Genomic DNA, 16,662 nt, shown 5'->3' on the forward strand with positions numbered 1-16,662 from the left:
AGATTGATCACAGGACCATTGTCTAACTGGTGGAGTCGTAGTCTCGACCGGTTTCGCAGTGTAAAACTGCTTCTTCAGGAGAATGTCTATAGGGTATATAGGTGAGATATGGTAAAATAAAAGAGTAATAGCAAGCAATTATATACAATAATTTAATAAAGAAATTTCATGAACTCAGTGTTGCGTCTTGTAGGAGAGTCAAAAGACTACTCACCTTAATTTGCCAAGGTGATCGTGGATCGGCCAGGGCGGTGGCCCCCTAGGGCGCACGTGGGGGATAATAGGAACGGGCTCTGATAGAAAGGGTTAATAGATTATTCCTAGTAATGGGTGTATTAAGGGACGGTTGTGCAAGAGGAAGAAAAGTGTGGTGGAAAAGTAAGGTTGAGGGAAAACGAAAAAATAATAAAAGAAGAAAAGGGAGAGAGAGTGAGGAATAAAGGGGAAAGGGGGAGGGGAAAGGTGGGGGGGAGAGGGAGAAAGGGGGGGGTAAAAAGAGTAGAATGAAAAAGAGAAAAGGAAGAAAAAAGAGGGTGTAGTTGGGAATAGAATATGAAATAAGAAGAATGGGTGGGGCAGGAAGGAAGGAATGGGGAGGGGGAGAAGGAAAGGAAAAGGTAAGAAATAAAAAGGGGACGAGGTTGGAAATTAGAAAAATAAGAAAAACTTAATCAGAATAGAGTGGAAATGGGAAAAAAGAGGGGGAAAAGAGAAAAAGGAAAAGGGGAAATATAAAACAGAGAAAGGGGGAAAGAGAGAGAAAAGAAGGGGAAGGGGGAAGGAAAGAAGGATTGGTTAAGAACTGGGGGGACAAAGAAGGGGGAAAAAGTTAGTTGAGCACAAGGGGAAAATGAAAAAGAAGAGAGGTCATTATGGGGTGGTGAATAGTGGAGATCCAAAATGCCCAAACAGAGGACTGAAAAGGACAACCAAAAAGAATTGATAATTCAGCAACAGGACACCAGGGGGTGACAATCAGGAAGTGGCAATCAGTGCTGGGATGGAGGGGGTTAAAAATAATAAACTCCAGCTTACCGTCCAGGATAATTTAATCAATTTAATTGATACTGGGGTGATGGACACATAAAAGTAACAGGTATATACCGGTAAGCAGTCAAGAAGCCAGTGTGAATAAGCACCGGCAGGAACCAATCTAAGAAAGATGTGACATCAAACAATTAGTTGGAAATAATTCTTCCAAGGTAATAGACTGGCGCAGAGGTAGTTGGTGCGGGGTCGGTATATATAAGGTTTGCTTACCACAGAGTGTGGAGTGTCAGTCCGTCCCCAGGGAGAGCTCCGCCGTGCATCTCACTACAAGCCGCTCGTGGAGCAGCTTAAGTGAGGAATCCCAAGGCACGTCATACGTCACGTGGGCGTGACGCAGACGTGACTCACCGTTCAGACGGCCGCGCATTGGTCAATGCGCAGCCTTGCAGACATGACACCCAATGGCCGAGGGCCGGGTTCAGTGCTGCAAACAGCGGGCGCCAATTGGAGCCCGTGGTCTGAAGGGTCCAGCGTGCGCCAATCAGGAGACAGGGGGCAAGGCCAAGGCCGGCCCGATCACATGATGCAGGTCCTAGGCTGACAAGGCACAGCACTGAGACGTATAGAGGAAAATTACAACATAATCATTGATATACAAGTATCATAAACGTTTGATTGTAAATATATACAGGGGGATATACCTGCAATACTTTTCATTGTGGAGTCATTAAACAACAGCAATTCAAAAAAATTCAGGAAAGAGACAATTGAAACGAAAAAGATTCAAATGAGATGTAACAGGCATTTATAATATAATGGTGACATTGAAAGGAATAAAATTATAAGCAGTAATAGAAATGATAATTGAATAAATTTGCAAGTGGTGGGGTGCAAGGAGGATTTGTTTGAATACAAGATGACGTTGTAATGGAACAATCAAGTATATCAAAAAAGTATATCAAAAAATGACTATGGGTGAATGAATAGTCAATCAATCGAGGTCCCCCCTAAATGAAGGACTTATATGAATTGACCTCATTCAAACCTGGATAAGTCATAGCATTCAAGTGTTCTATCCATAAACATTCCTTTTGGAGAATGGATTTATCCCAGTCGCCACCACGTGGATGTGGTGGAATGACCTCTAATATAAGGAATCGTATCACTGTCAAGTCATATCTGTGATAAAGTCCTATATGGCGTCCAATGGTAGTCAATTTACCCACCCCTGTGTCATACAGGTGGTCACCAATGCGTTGGCGGAATTCTCTAATTGTTTTTCCAACATAAAAGGCATTACATTTGCACACCATTAAATAAACCACGCCCTTGGTGCCACAGTCAGCAAAGAAGGAAGGAGAAAAAACTTCATTATTAGGTAAAATAAACCGTTTGCCCTCCAATATCCACGGGCAACGCGGACAATTGCCGCATTGATAAGTTCCCCTGAGTGTTGGAGGGGATGGGCGTTCTTGTGAGTAATGACTCTGAGTAAGTCTGTCTCGCAGTGAAGACGCACGGCGATAGACCATTTCAGGATGTACTTTCACATGTTTGGACAAAGTGCTGTCATCAGTAAGAATATGCCAATGTCTGTTGAGGATGTCACGTAAGACATTGTGATGGGCAGAATAAGTAGTGATAAAGCGTACAGGATTGTTAACTGGAGTGGTTGTATTTCTCTGTTTAGGTGTATCATATAATAATGAATTCCTAGAGCGTAAACAGGCCCTATTATAGGCTTTTTTAAGGTTTGTCCGGGCATAGCCACGGTCAAGTAGGCGCAACCTTAGTGCGTCTGCTTGCTTTTTGAAATCGCTGGGTAGTGTACAATTCCTGCGTAGTCTTAGATATTGGGCGAAAGGAATACTTCTAATTAATGGCTTAGGGTGGGCACTGGTAGCAAACAATAAGGTATTTCCAGCCGTAGGTTTGCGGTACAAGTCCGTATGTAGAATACCGTCACTATGTTTGATGACAGTCAGGTCAAGGAATGGGACCCGAGTGTCATCAAATTGGACGGTAAATCTAAGGTTAAATCCATTTATATTGAGTAGACGTACAAATTCTAGTAAGGACTCCGAAGTACCGGTCCAAATGATAAACAAATCGTCTATAAATCTATACCAAAGTAAAACCTGATCCAAAAATCTTCGGAAAATATCGTTGGCATGTAATGAACGTTCCCAGCCACCAAGATATAAATTGGCGTATGCTGGAGCGCATGATGTGCCCATCGCTACGCCCTGATTTTGCAAAAATAATTCGTCGTTGAACGTAAAGTAGTTTTTTGTAAGAATAAATGATAATAGCTGTAAAATAAATTTAACCAATGACCATGAGGTGTTTTCCTGTTCATATAAAAAGGACCCAGCCATTCTGACACCCTGCTCGTGGGGGATACTCGAGTACAAGGCCTCGACATCCAAGGCCACGAGCAGGGCGTCAGGAGGGACTTGGGTCCCTTCAACATGTTTCAAAAGGTCAGCGGTGTCGCGAATGTATGATGGAAGGCTCGTGACATGAGGCATAAGGAAGGCGTCTACAAATTTACTAGCGTTATCTGTAAGAGATCCCATGCCGGACACGATAGGTCGGCCGGGGGGATTTTGTACGTTTTTGTGCGTTTTAGGCAAAGAGTAAAAGGTGGCTAACCGGGGAAATTTGGGGATCAAGTATTCTAAAGTATCCTTATCAATCAATCCTAAAAAATAAGCATCTGTACAGAGAGACCTGAGTTCTGTAGTAAAGTTAGATACAAAGGTGGAAGGGATCCGACTATACCAGTCGGTGTTGTTCAATATTGAATAACACATGTTTTGATAAAGTTCATGAGTCATAAGTACAATATTTCCACCCTTGTCTGATTGCTTGATTACAATATCGGTACATTTTTGCAGAGATTTAAGGGCTCTGGTCTGTCTGATGGTTAAATTAGGAGATATTGTATGCCATTCCTGTCTTTTAAGATCTCGAATTGTAGCTTGTACAAACGCCCAAATCGATGGGCAGGTCATAAGGTCAGGGAATCTCCTAGAAGGGGGTCGAAAGGGTTTACGTGGAGGTCTAGTAATTGGGACAGATACAATGGGATCATCTACAGCGGTCGATAATGAATCGGTATCACCTGGATTGCTCTCATCATATAAGAGCATTAGGTCTCGGAGGGCACGGAATTCGTTCATAGTGAACTGTTTGGTTCTTTCAGCTAGTTCACGTTCTAAATTGATTAGGCCACGGTCTCTATCAAAAATGAACTTATATGTTAGGTTGCGAGCAAACAAATAAAGGTCTTTGATAGTATGAGTAATTTTCAAGGGATCAAGTGGGCAAAAGCCTAAGCCAAGCTGTAATACTGAGGATTGATCCTCGGATAGTATTAATGGGGTCAAATTAATTATGTTAAGGCTGGTATTTTCAGAGGAGTTGGTTGTAATGGGGGCGGTAGGTTTGGCATTGATTTTAGGACAAATGTATCTAGGTTTCCCTGCTGCTTCTTCAGGTCTAAAAAAATGGCCTCATCGTTGGTTTTTGTATATTTATTAGTCATCAAAGATGAATTAAGGACTTTGGGTATTGCTCCATGTAGGGATGTGGATCTACCCAAGTTATCAGTAGACAAGTTGGTGTCCACAAGATCCCGTGCAGTTGGTACCCGTGTCTTTATTGCCTTAGCAGTTTGTCTATCCTTTTTAGCTGGTAAAGGTGGGGGGGTAGTCCCTCCATATCGCAGCCTTTTTCGGGCGGATTTAATGCCCTTGGAAGTAGTGGGAGGTCTTGTTCCACTTTGTTGAGAAGTTAAAGAGGAAATAGAAGAGTCGGATTCCACTTCAGTGTTGGAATTACCAGGGTGTTGAACGCGTCTGTTACTCCTCCTATTGCTCTGATTGATAGACCATTTGTATGCATAACCATCTGCATATGCTGATTTATCTTTGTTGAATTTTGTTTGTTTACTCACAATAATGTCTCTGTTGAGTGTCTCTAAACGGGTTTTTAGTTCCTTCCATTTGTCGGTATATAAGGTATTACCGATCAAATGTTGGAATTGACTGTTTAGGTTATTGATTTCCGTATCGAGTAAGGTCATGTCTGAAGTATACTGAATCACTAATGACTTCATTAAATCAGTACTACACCCCAATAGGGTGGTTTCCCAATTCTTTTTGAAGTCAGGTGAAGGTTCCTTGATGGTAGGGAAGATTTGGATACGTAGTCCAATAGGACAGATGTTATCCAGTAAGTAACGTCTGAAATATTCAATATGCCAGTGTAAATGAGATTTGCGTTTCAAAAAAGCAAAGATCTTCCCGAAGTATACCTTAAGGTCGTCATCTATTTTGTGGGTATTGAGAGTAGAGGTTTGAATGGTAGTCATGAAACATGTCCAGTCAGAGCCAAGAACTTCCATGATATCTAGTTCGACTAAAAGGTCACTCCCATCATAAAGAAAATTACCGAAAAATGGATCTCCACAATAATAAATAAAATTAATGTTTAATAGAATTAGAGTGAGAGGCACTCATAGAGTAGACCTAAGTGAGTTGTTAAGCTCAAAAATTAGGTTCTACAAAGAGAGAAGCGGGTGTGTTATCCACCCAGTTTAATAGTCAAAGTTGTGAGTATTGCCTCATTAAAATTAAATAACAAGATCTATAAACTATGCCAACATCCCTAGTGTTTGTAATAGGTATGTCTTTGATCAGTGAACACAAACCAAGGCTGCTTGGGGCCTGGTTAATTGACCATAGATCGAGAAAGAAGAAGAGGGAAGGTTGTTTGGGACTTTAAAGGCACTAGTATACAACAATATAAAAAATATATATAAATATTTATTTTGACAGATTATATTAATACAAATTGTACAAAAGATATACAAAACAATTGGGACAAACCCCACTAATCAGATTGATCACAGGACCATTGTCTAACTGGTGGAGTCGTAGTCTCGACCGGTTTCGCAGTGTAAAACTGCTTCTTCAGGAGAATGTCTATAGGGTATATAGGTGAGATATGGTAAAATAAAAGAGTAATAGCAAGCAATTATATACAATAATTTAATAAAGAAATTTCATGAACTCAGTGTTGCGTCTTGTAGGAGAGTCAAAAGACTACTCACCTTAATTTGCCAAGGTGATCGTGGATCGGCCAGGGCGGTGGCCGATCCACCGGCGGCGGTGGCGTAGTAGGCGCAACAGATGGTGCGCTCCGCTGACTACTGACCCTATTTGTGCGTCCATTGTCATGAAGGTGTCGAAGATGACCCCGAGACTTTTGACTTTGGAGCTAGGGGTGATGATTTGGCCCAGAATGGGCGGGGGTGTCCAGGTTGTTGCCAGTTGACTCTTTCGGCTGGCGTGAAACATAAGGAGTTCTGTTTTTGAACTGTTGAGTTTAAGATAACTCTTGGTCATCCAGTTTTCTATCAAAGAGAGACATTTCTCTAAACTGAGATGATGATCCTTTTTGTTGCAGATGCGAAAATACAGTTGCGTATCGTCTGCATAAGAGTGATAGAGTAGTTCTTGGCTACTGATAATATCAAAGAGAGGGCGAAGATAGATGTTGAAAAGCACCGGTGACAGGGGGGATCCTTGGGGGACTCCACATGACACCGTGCGCTTTTCCGACGTGAAACAACCCAATTTAACTGTTTGTGATCGGTTTTCAAGAAAGGAAGAAAACCATGGTAAATCACCTTCTGCGACTTCTGCTACCTTGGCTAGTCGCATCAGTAACAGTTTGTGGTCTACCGTGTCAAAGGCTGCGCTTAGGTCCAGCAGAACCAGGAGACAAGATTCTCCTTCGTCTGCGGCCTCGAGGGCATCGTCCCATATTTTGAGTAAGGCCGTTTCTGTCCCGTGTCCGGGACGGAAGCCTGATTGTAATGGATCCAGTAGATTGTGGGTATCTAGATGCTGTTGCAGCTGTTGTACCACTACTTTCTCCATTATCTTGGAGAGAACATTTAGGCCTGTTATGGGACGGCGGTGAGTTGGGTCCTTGGGATCCAGGTTAGGTTTTTTCAAGATGGGCTGGATTGTGCCCTCTTTCAACAGGGATGGCACTGTGCCTTCCTTAAATGACTGGTTTATAAGCTGTGTGATGGGTGGTGCCAGGATGTCGGCACATTCCTTCAGCAGTTTGGTGGGGATGATATCATTGGGCGATGTGCTGTTCCGCAAAGCACCAATGATATTTTTTGTGGTATCGATGGAGATCGGTTCCAGAGTGAACTTTGTTGATTGTAGAGCGTTTCTGTGGGTGTTTTGTGGTTGATTGACGGTGGGGTTGAGGGGGGTATTGTTTTGCATGATGCTTTCCCGGATTCTTTCAATTTTGTTGATGAAGAAATCCGATAGTTCATTGCAGAACTCTTGGGTGTCTGAGTTGGGGACTTCAAGACATCCTGGGTTCATGGTCTGGGTGACCATCTTGAAGAGTTCGCGGGGGCGGTTTAGGGCGCTGTTAATCGCCATAGAAAAATTATGTTTCTTGGCTTTGAAGATTTCTTTATGATATCGTGTTGTTATTGCCTTGTAGATGATGAGGTTATCCTCTGCAGGACTTCTTTTCCAGTCGGCTTCCGCCCTTCTGCGCTCTTGCTTCAGAAGCGACAGCTGGTTGTTGAACCAGCCGGACTTTCTTTTTCGGATGCAGGCTTTGCGTTTCGGTGCTACTAAATCGGCTGACTGTAGCAGGGCTGCGTTTATGGCATCCAGTGTATCTGCGGCTGTTTGATGTGGATGGATTGTAGGAAACAATAGCAATAATCAAAGAAAATAGTATAGATGATTGATTTTTCCTAAAAATCTGGGCCAGGGGGTGCTTGCTGAGAGTGCATCCTCTCTTCATCCAAGTAAAATTGGGTCTTGGTCTAATGTCTGTTGATAGTAACAATTACTGTATGGCTGGAAAACCCTATAAGGGTTAAAGCAGAGTACATTTCTACATAATTGCAAGGCTGTGTCTGATTCATACAAACACCTCTTACACAATACAGGACAGACCTGCTATTGTTTTTTTTTTTTACAAAAGATTATTACAATAAAGATTTTGATAAAATGTAAGGGGTGGAAAGGCGTACCGTGTACCCACCTTCTAATAGCTGTAATTTGAGAAGGTGTACCACCAGGGGCGGACTGACAACTCATGGGGCCCCCGGCAATAGAAGATTATGGGGCCCCCAGGCAATAGTTTATGGGGCAACACTGGGGTAGATTCAGGTAGGGCTGCGCACTCTTACGCCTCCGTAAATTACATGCGATACGCTTCATTCACGAAGCAGTAGCTCCGTAATTTGCGGGGGCGTTCCGTAAAAGTGGCCGGCGTAAGCGCGCGTAATTTAAATGATCCCGTAGGGGGCGTGGATCATTTAAATTAGGCGCGTTCCCGCGCCGAACGTAGTGCGCATGCTCCGTCGGGAAACTTTCCCGACGTGCATTGCGGTAAATGACGTCGCAAGGACGTCATTTGCTTCAACGTGAACGTAAATGGCGTCCAGCGCCATTCACGATTCACTTACGCAAACAACGTAATTTTCAAAAATCACGACGGGTATACTTAGCATTGGCTGCCCCTGCTAATACCAGGAGTAGCCTTACGATGAAAACGACGTACGCAAACAACGTAAAGATCGAACGCCGGGCGCACGTACGGTTGTGAATCGGCGTGAGTATGCAATTTGCATACTCTACGCTGACCACTACGGGAACGCCACCTAGCGGCCAGCGTAAGAATGCAGCCTACGATACGACGGCATAAGAGCCTTATGCCAGTCATACCTTAGGCGCAACTAAGCAATTACGCTGCGTATCTATGGATACGCAGACGCAATTGCTTTCTGAATCTACCCCACTGTATACACACACGCACATACATTATACATACACAGTATATACACACAGACAAACAATATACACACACAGTATCATAGGTGTGCACAGCCTATTACATTAGGGTGTGCACCCCAAAACTCAAACACACATGCGTATATATATATATATATGTAGGGCAGTAGGGCAATGACAGCATCAGTATGACAGTTGATGGTGTCAGTCAGTGGGCAGGGACTGTTGTCAGTAGTTTATTTTTATTCTTTTTTTATTATTACTTTTTACAATATTTTTTTTTTTTTTTTTTTACAATAGTTTTTTATTATTTTCTTTTACAATTTTTTAGGAGTACCATTGGGGGGCTTTGGTGAGATACCAGGGGCCTAAACAGACCCCATATATCTTACTTTTGAGACAGGGAAAGGGGCTGAGGACTGAGATTCCTGAGTCCCTTTCTCTGCAGCCAAGCAGCAGGGGGAATATGTGCAGCACAGGGTGATTAGGGTGTGCCTGGGCACTCCTGGCATACCCTGTGCGCACGCCTATGCACAGTATACATACCCACATAATACACACACTGAAAAGGTACTTCAGGGGCGGGGAAGCTATAATCTTGGGATTTTTTTTAAAAAAACACAGATTTTTACATACTTTCCCTGGTTTTACTGGAGGCTGGCAACCCTGATGGGGCCCCTAGTGACATAGGGGCCTTCGGGCAGTGCCGAGAGCCGATTGGTCAGTCCGCCCCTGTGTACCACTCACATTCTGTTCCAGCAACCAAAAGTAGGATTTTCCCTAGTTTTTTCTTCTATTTAGGACAGAGATAGCAATTAAAAATGTAAAGCTTGCATTTACCATAATATCACATGTGGGCCAATGCCTAAGGCCGCGTACACACGGTCGAACGTGTCCACTGAAACTGGTCCGCGGACATGTCCGACCGTGTGTACGGCCTAGCGGACAGGTTTCCAGCGGACAAAAGTTTCTTAGCAAGCTAAGAAACTTGTCCGCTGGAAACATGTCCGTCGGACATGTCCGATGGTTAGTACACCTAATCGGACATGTCCTCTGGTTATGACGTGTAACCAGCGTCCCGAAATCCCGCGCATGCGTCAAATTGATTTGACGCATGCGTGGAAGCATTGCACTTCCGTGTTTGAGAACGTCGGTGTCTTCTACATCACTGCGTTCTCTGTCCGCGGGGATTTTGGTCTGATGGTGTGTACACACATCAGACCAAAAGCTCCCAGGAGACATGTCCGATGAAAACGGTCCGCGGACCGTTTTCATCGGACATGTCTCCTCGTGTGTACGGGGCCTAAGGCAGCAGGATGAACATTGGCAGTGCCAAACCCCAACATTTACAAAGTTGGTATAACTTTTTGATCCCTTTTTTCTAGCCCCCCTGTGGACAATTTTGGCTAAATTCAGCAATAGAACTGGAGGGAAAGGGAATAAAACAAACCAGAACATGATTGCCCAAAAGAGGCATTGGTACTACAAAAAAATGTTACATAGTTAGGTTGAAAAAAGTCCATCTAGTTCAACCAAAAAAAAAAAAAAAAAATCATACAATCCCATATAGGCAATCTTTCACACACAGTTGATCCAAAGAAATGCAAAAGAAAAACCAGCAAAGCATGATTTAATTTGCTACAGCAGGGGGGGGGGGGGTTCATCCTGATCCCCCCAGAGGCAATCAGATTTTCCCTGGGTCAACATTCCCTATAAATGTTAGCACAGATTTAGATTATGTACATTTAGGAAAGTATCCAGGCCTTTTTTTAAAGCAATCTACTGAGCTGGCCAGAACCACCTCTGGAGGGATTCTATTCCACATCTTCACAGAAACCTTTCCGTCTTTGGAGATGAAATCTTTTTTTCTCTAGACGTAGAGAATGCCCCCTTGTCCTCAGTGATGACCTTAAAGTGAATAACTCAACACCAAGTTCACTATATGGACCCCTTATATATTTGTACATGTTGATCATATCTCCCCTTAATCTCCTCTTCTCAAGAGTGAATAAATTCAGTTCCTCTAATCTTTCCTCATAGCTGAGCTTCTCCATGCCTCTTATCAGTTTGGTTGCCCTTCTCTGCACTTTCTCCAGTTCTCTGATATCCTTTTTGAGAACTGGAGCCCAAAACTGAACTGCATATTCCACATGAGGTCTTACTAAAGATTTGTATAGGGGCAAAATTTTATCTTTCTCTCTGGAGTCCATACCTCTCTTAATACAAGAAAGGACTTTGCTCACTTTGGAAACCGCAGCTTGGCATTGCATGCTATTACCGTGTTTCCCCAAAAATAAGCCCGGTCTTATATTCATTTTGGCAACAAAAGACACAGTAGGGCTTATTTTTGGGGTAGGTCTTACCATGTAATGTGCTGTCTTCTCTTCCCCTCTCTCGACCTGCCTGTTAGGAATCCCCAGTATGAACTTAGTTAAAATGCTTGTAAAATCTTGTAATCCACTCTATTACTGTAGTATATAATGTACAATGTGTGTATTTCTGTAATATAATTGTGCCAAATACCTTCATTATAGCACCGCTCTGCGCTTTTGTGACCTGCCGGAGCTCTCTTCCCTGCCTTTATGTTACAGAAACACACACATTGTACATTGTGTACTAATGTAATACAGTGGGTTATAGGATTTTAAACTAGGGCTTATTTTCGGGGTAGGGCTTATATTGCAGTCCTCCTGTAAAATTACGCTAGGTCTTATTTTAGGGGTAGGTTTTATTTTCGGGGAAACAGGGTATTAAGCTTATGATCTACCAAAACCCCCAAGATCCTTCTCCCCCCGTTGTACTCCCCCTAGTATGTATGATGCATGCATATTCTTAGCCTCCAAGTGCATAACTTTACATTTATCAACATTAAACCTCATCTGCCACTTAGTCGCCCAATTAGACAGAGCATTGAGGTCGGCTTGTAAATTGGCGACATCCTGTAAGGACGTTATTCCACTGCATAGCTTGATGGACAGCTAAAAGAAGGAAAGATGAAAATTACTTACTTTTTGACACTCTATCCACTGCATCATTTTTCAACTGTTCGATTAGCATGTCTTGGGCTGTCGGATCCTTGACCTGTCCCAGGTTAAGTGCCAGAAGGACGCTGGGATCAGGAGGGACACACGGCCCCACGCTACGAGCCATGTTAATGGCAAGGCTGGTGACATAAGACTTCTTGGTGTCAGGAACATCTGCAAAAAAGATGGAGATCCATTTGATTATTTTTTTTATCAGAATAGAAGCCACGTTTTGTCACTTTCCATCTTCTGATATTTATCATACTCACTACAGGTGTTAACAGCTTTGCAGAAACAGGTAACGCTGAGTAGCACAAGGCATAATCCAAGCCAGTTCTCCATGTTGACAATGTCTTACAAAGGACAAGTTCTGTCTTATATACCGGTTATTGTCTTTGCTTTTTTAAATCCCTGGATTGAAGCCAATCTACCTCCCAGTTTATATATTCCACCTTCTCTTAGCAAGATGTAGCTAGCTGACTGTGACGCATAACACAGCACTGAGGGATTACGCAGTACAAGGCACGATTAAGCTCGGCCAACTTTTAGAGAAGGGAGTATTGATTGCAAAATTTATTGCAAAATATCCATATGAAAATTTCTGAGAAGTTAGCCACCTTTAAAGCAGAACTCCAGGAAATCATTTTAACACACAGTTTAAGTACATATGACTTTCATAGGAAGATGTTAAGAAAAGGGTTAGATTGTATTGAAAGTCAAAAGTTTTGATTGTAGTTTTGGGTGAGAGCCTGTCTTAACCACTTAAGGACCGGATCAATATGCTGCTAAATGACCCAAGGGGTTTTTACAATTCGGCACTGCGTCGCTTTAACAGACAATTGCGCGGTCGTGCGACGTGGCTCCCAAACAAAATTGGCGTCCTTTTTTCCCCACAAATAGAGCTTTCTTTTGGTGGTATTTGATCACCTCTGCGGTTTTTATTTTTTGCGCTATAAACAAAAATAGAGCGATAATTTTGAAAAAAATTCAATATTTTTTACTTTTTGCTATAATATAACATTTTAGTTTAGGCCGATACGTATTCTTCTACCTATTTTTGCTAAAAAAAATTGCAATAAGCGTTTATCGATTGGTTTGCGCAAAATTTATAGTGTTTACAAAATAGGGGATAGTTTTTTTATTATTATTTTTTTTTTACTACTAATGGCGGCAATCGGCAATTTTTTTCGTGACTGCGACATTATGGCGGACACTTCGGACAATTTTTACACATTTTTGGGACCATTGTCATTTTCACAGCAAAAAATGCATTTAAATTGCATTGTTTATTGTGAAAATGACAGTTGCAGTTTGGGAGTTAACCACAGGGGGCGCTGTAGGAGTTAGGGTTCACCTAGTGTGTGTTTACAACTGTAGGGGGGTGTGGCTGTAGGTCTGACATCATCGATCGAGTCTCCCTATAAAAGGGATCACTCGATCGATGCAGCCGCCACAGTGAAGCACGGGGAAGCCCTGTTTACATACGGCTCTCCCCGTTCTTCAGCTCCGGGGAGCGATCGCGAGGGGGCGGCTAGAAACGAATAGCCGCGCCGTCGTCCTGGATCGCTCCTGAAGCCACGGGAACCGCCGCATGTACGGGGGGGGTCCCGATCGGACCCCCGACCCACGTCTAGGCAGGCACGAACAGGTACGTTGATGTGCCTGTCCGTGCCATTCTGCCGACGTAAATGTACATGCGGCGGTCCGGAAGTGGTTAATTTTGAGTTGCCACTAGAGGTGTACTAGATGGGACATTTTCAAAAAAGGACACTAACAGGAAAGTTCCTTCATTTTGAGGGAACTTTCTCTTACATCCTGTTGTGCATACAGGACAGCGACATACCCATCTGTCACTGGACTAGAATTGGGGGAACAGTTCAAGCCAAGCAAAAGTTCAGCTGAACATCGCCTGTTTGCCGAAAACCTGAATTTATGGGGGCGATCGGCTGCCAAGCACCCCACAATGCACTGCATGCTGCATGTTGATGGGGACAAGAGCCTCTTCCCGACAACCCTGGATGGGGTGGTTATGGGGGTCTGTGGACAGGGGGCTTATCAGAATCTGAAACCTTTAACAAGGCCCTCCTATGTGAATGAGAAGGGGTACATTGTACCCCTTCTCATTCACCAAAAAAAGTGTAAAAAATAAAGACAGGAGGCAGTTTTTGACAATTCCTTTATTAAAAAATAAAAAAACAATGTTCCCCGATGTAGATCCATCGTCAATCATGATGCCCGCTGCACCAAAAAAAAAAAACGCTCCGTCACAATAATAATAGGTAAGGGGCGGGGCCACCTGGTGGCACTGCACCCTTGTGTTGTCACCAGGTGACCCTGCCCCTTATTTAACCACTTAAGCCCCGGACCAATATGCTGCTAAATGCCCAAAGGCGTTTTTACAATTCGGCACTGCGTCGCTTTAACAGACAATTGCGCGGTCGTGCGATGTGGCTCCCAAACAAAATTGACGTCCTTTTTTCCCCACAAATGGAGCTTTCTTTTGGTGGTATTTGATCACCTCTGCGGTTTTTATTTTTTTGCACTATAAACAAAAATAGAGCGAAAATTTTGAAAAAAATGCAATATTTTTTACTTTTTGCTGTAATAAATATCCCCCAAAAACATATATAAAACAATTTTTCCCTCAATTTAGGCCGATACGTATTCTTCTACCTATTTTTGGTAAATAATATCGCAATAAGCGTTTATCGATTGGTTTGCGCAAAATTTATAGCGTTTACAAAATAGGGGATAGTTTTTTTTTTTTTTTTTTTTTTACTACTAATGGCGGCGATCAGCGATTTTTTTCGTGACTGCGGCATTATGGCGGACACTTCGGACAATTTTGACACATTTTTGGGACCATTGTCATTTTCACAGCAAAAAATGCATTTAAATTGCATTGTTTATTGTGAAAAATGACAGTTGCAGTTTGGGAGTTAACCACAGGGGGCGCTGTAGGAGTTAGGGTTCACTAAGTGTGTGTTTACAACTGTAGGGGGGTGTGGCTGTAGGACTGACGTCATCGATCGAGTCTCCCTATAAAAGGGATCACTCGATCGATGCAGCCGCCACAGTGAAGCACGGGGATCGCTCCCCGGAGCTGAAGAACGGGGAGAGCCGTATGTAAACAAAGGCAAGGACGCACCTGTACGCCCATTTGCCTGTACGTGCCATTCTGTGAACGTACATATACATGCGGCGGTCGGCAAGTGGTTAAGAACTGTCAAACAAATTCAGCGGTTAACCTTCCTTGCGTGCAAAGCTTTTTTTTTCTTTTTGGGTTCGGTGGTGCTGCAGCAGGTTCTATACACAGTACAGACTTTACAGGCAGACTAGGGGACCCCCCCGGGGACCCCCCCCCCCAGGCACTATATTTAAAGGAATTTTTCATTTTTATTGTTTCACTTTAAGCATCATTAAAATCCCTGCTCCTGTAAAAATTATAAAAAAATTGCATTGATACCTGTCCCCCAGGGCAGTACCCTGGCCCCCCATACCTCTTTTTTTATGGCCAATAACTTGCATATAAGCCTTCAATATGGGCACTTTTTCGGTTCCCTAAGACTTTGATGGATAGGGTTGGTGTCCGAACTTTTGCGATGTTCGAGAGATCTGGTGCATTACCCCAGTATCGTTTTTTACAGCTGGCGGTCGTCTATCTTGTAATAGCAATCGGAGCCGCTCGATTGCAATTACAAGCAGCCGGAGGGGATGTCCCTTCCCACGGCTCTCTCAGGCTCTGTAAGCGATTACATGACATCACTTTCAGTTTACTTGGAAACCATCAGCGCCATTTTTTTTTTAATTGAAAGCATTCGAAAACACTGATCTTGGTGTTTTGAATGCTTTTAAGTGCAGAGGGATTTGGGGTATTAAAGAGCCTAAATTCCTCCATAAAAAGTACTGTCATGTGCCTATTGCTGTCACAAGGATGTGTACAGCAATCAAAGTAAAAAAAAAGAGAGAAAAATTAAAGCAATAGTGTAAAAATACAAAATAAATTAATAATTAAAAATAAAGTAAAGTGCCCCTGTTCTCCTATGCTTGCGTGTTCTGGTCCTGCATGCACACAAACAGTGATCGTTCCACACATGTGAGGTATCACCACGAATGTCAGATCCTGAGCAGTAATTATAACACTAGACCTCCTCTGTTAATCTAAAGTGGTAACCTGTAAAGGCTCTTAAAGCATCCCCTGTGGATAGTCAATTTACATTGTTTGCCACTGTTGCACAATTTTAAGGCATGAGATGTTTGGTATCTATTTACTCTATGTATCATTTACAAAAAAAAAAAATGTGGTTATATGTTGTGTTTTTGCATTACAACTCTAAAAAATGTATTTTATCCCCAAAAAATTGTACAAATACCATACAACATAAAAAATTGCAAAATTCACCAATTTATTCTATAGGGCTTCTGCTTTAAATTATATATCAGGGCAGATCCACAAAGATCTGCATCGGCGCAGCGTATCTAAGATACGCTACGCCGCCGTAACTTACTTGGCATAAGTTGGAATCCAGAAAGAATTTGCACCGTAAGTTACGGCGGCGTAGTGTATTTCTCGCGGCGTAAGGGCGCGGAATTCAAATGCGGCGAGTAGGGGGCGTGTTTCATTTAAATGAAGCACGTCCCCGCGCCGAAAGAACTGCGCATGCCCCGTCCGTCAGAGGCACAGCTATGGGGGCCAGGTTTGCCCCCCAGCTTTGTGAATCCCTTCATGAGATGTTGGGAGAATTTCTTCATATAGAAAAATAATCTGTTTGGGGCAAACCTGGTCTTCTATGATATAT

At 42.9% G+C, this 16,662-nt stretch overlaps 1 protein-coding gene across 1 annotated transcript in view; it reads right to left on the reverse strand.

Annotated features, from left to right (window-relative positions):
- The window catches only part of LOC120909330 (cobalamin binding intrinsic factor-like), a 45,893-nt gene extending 33,540 nt beyond the window's left edge, over positions 1-12,353 (reverse strand). Inside the window, exons 1-2 of the mRNA XM_040321081.1 lie at positions 12,133-12,353; positions 11,849-12,037 (exon numbers count right to left, since the gene is read on the reverse strand). Coding sequence (XP_040177015.1) covers positions 11,849-12,037; positions 12,133-12,205 — 262 coding nt within the window. The 5' untranslated portion in view covers positions 12,206-12,353. The remainder of the gene's footprint in view (positions 1-11,848; positions 12,038-12,132) is intronic.
- Between the last annotated feature and the right edge of the window lie 4,309 nt (positions 12,354-16,662).

Source organism: Rana temporaria, chromosome 8, assembly GCF_905171775.1.
Source record: "Rana temporaria chromosome 8, aRanTem1.1, whole genome shotgun sequence".
In the NCBI taxonomy this organism is placed as follows: Eukaryota; Metazoa; Chordata; class Amphibia; order Anura; family Ranidae; genus Rana; species Rana temporaria.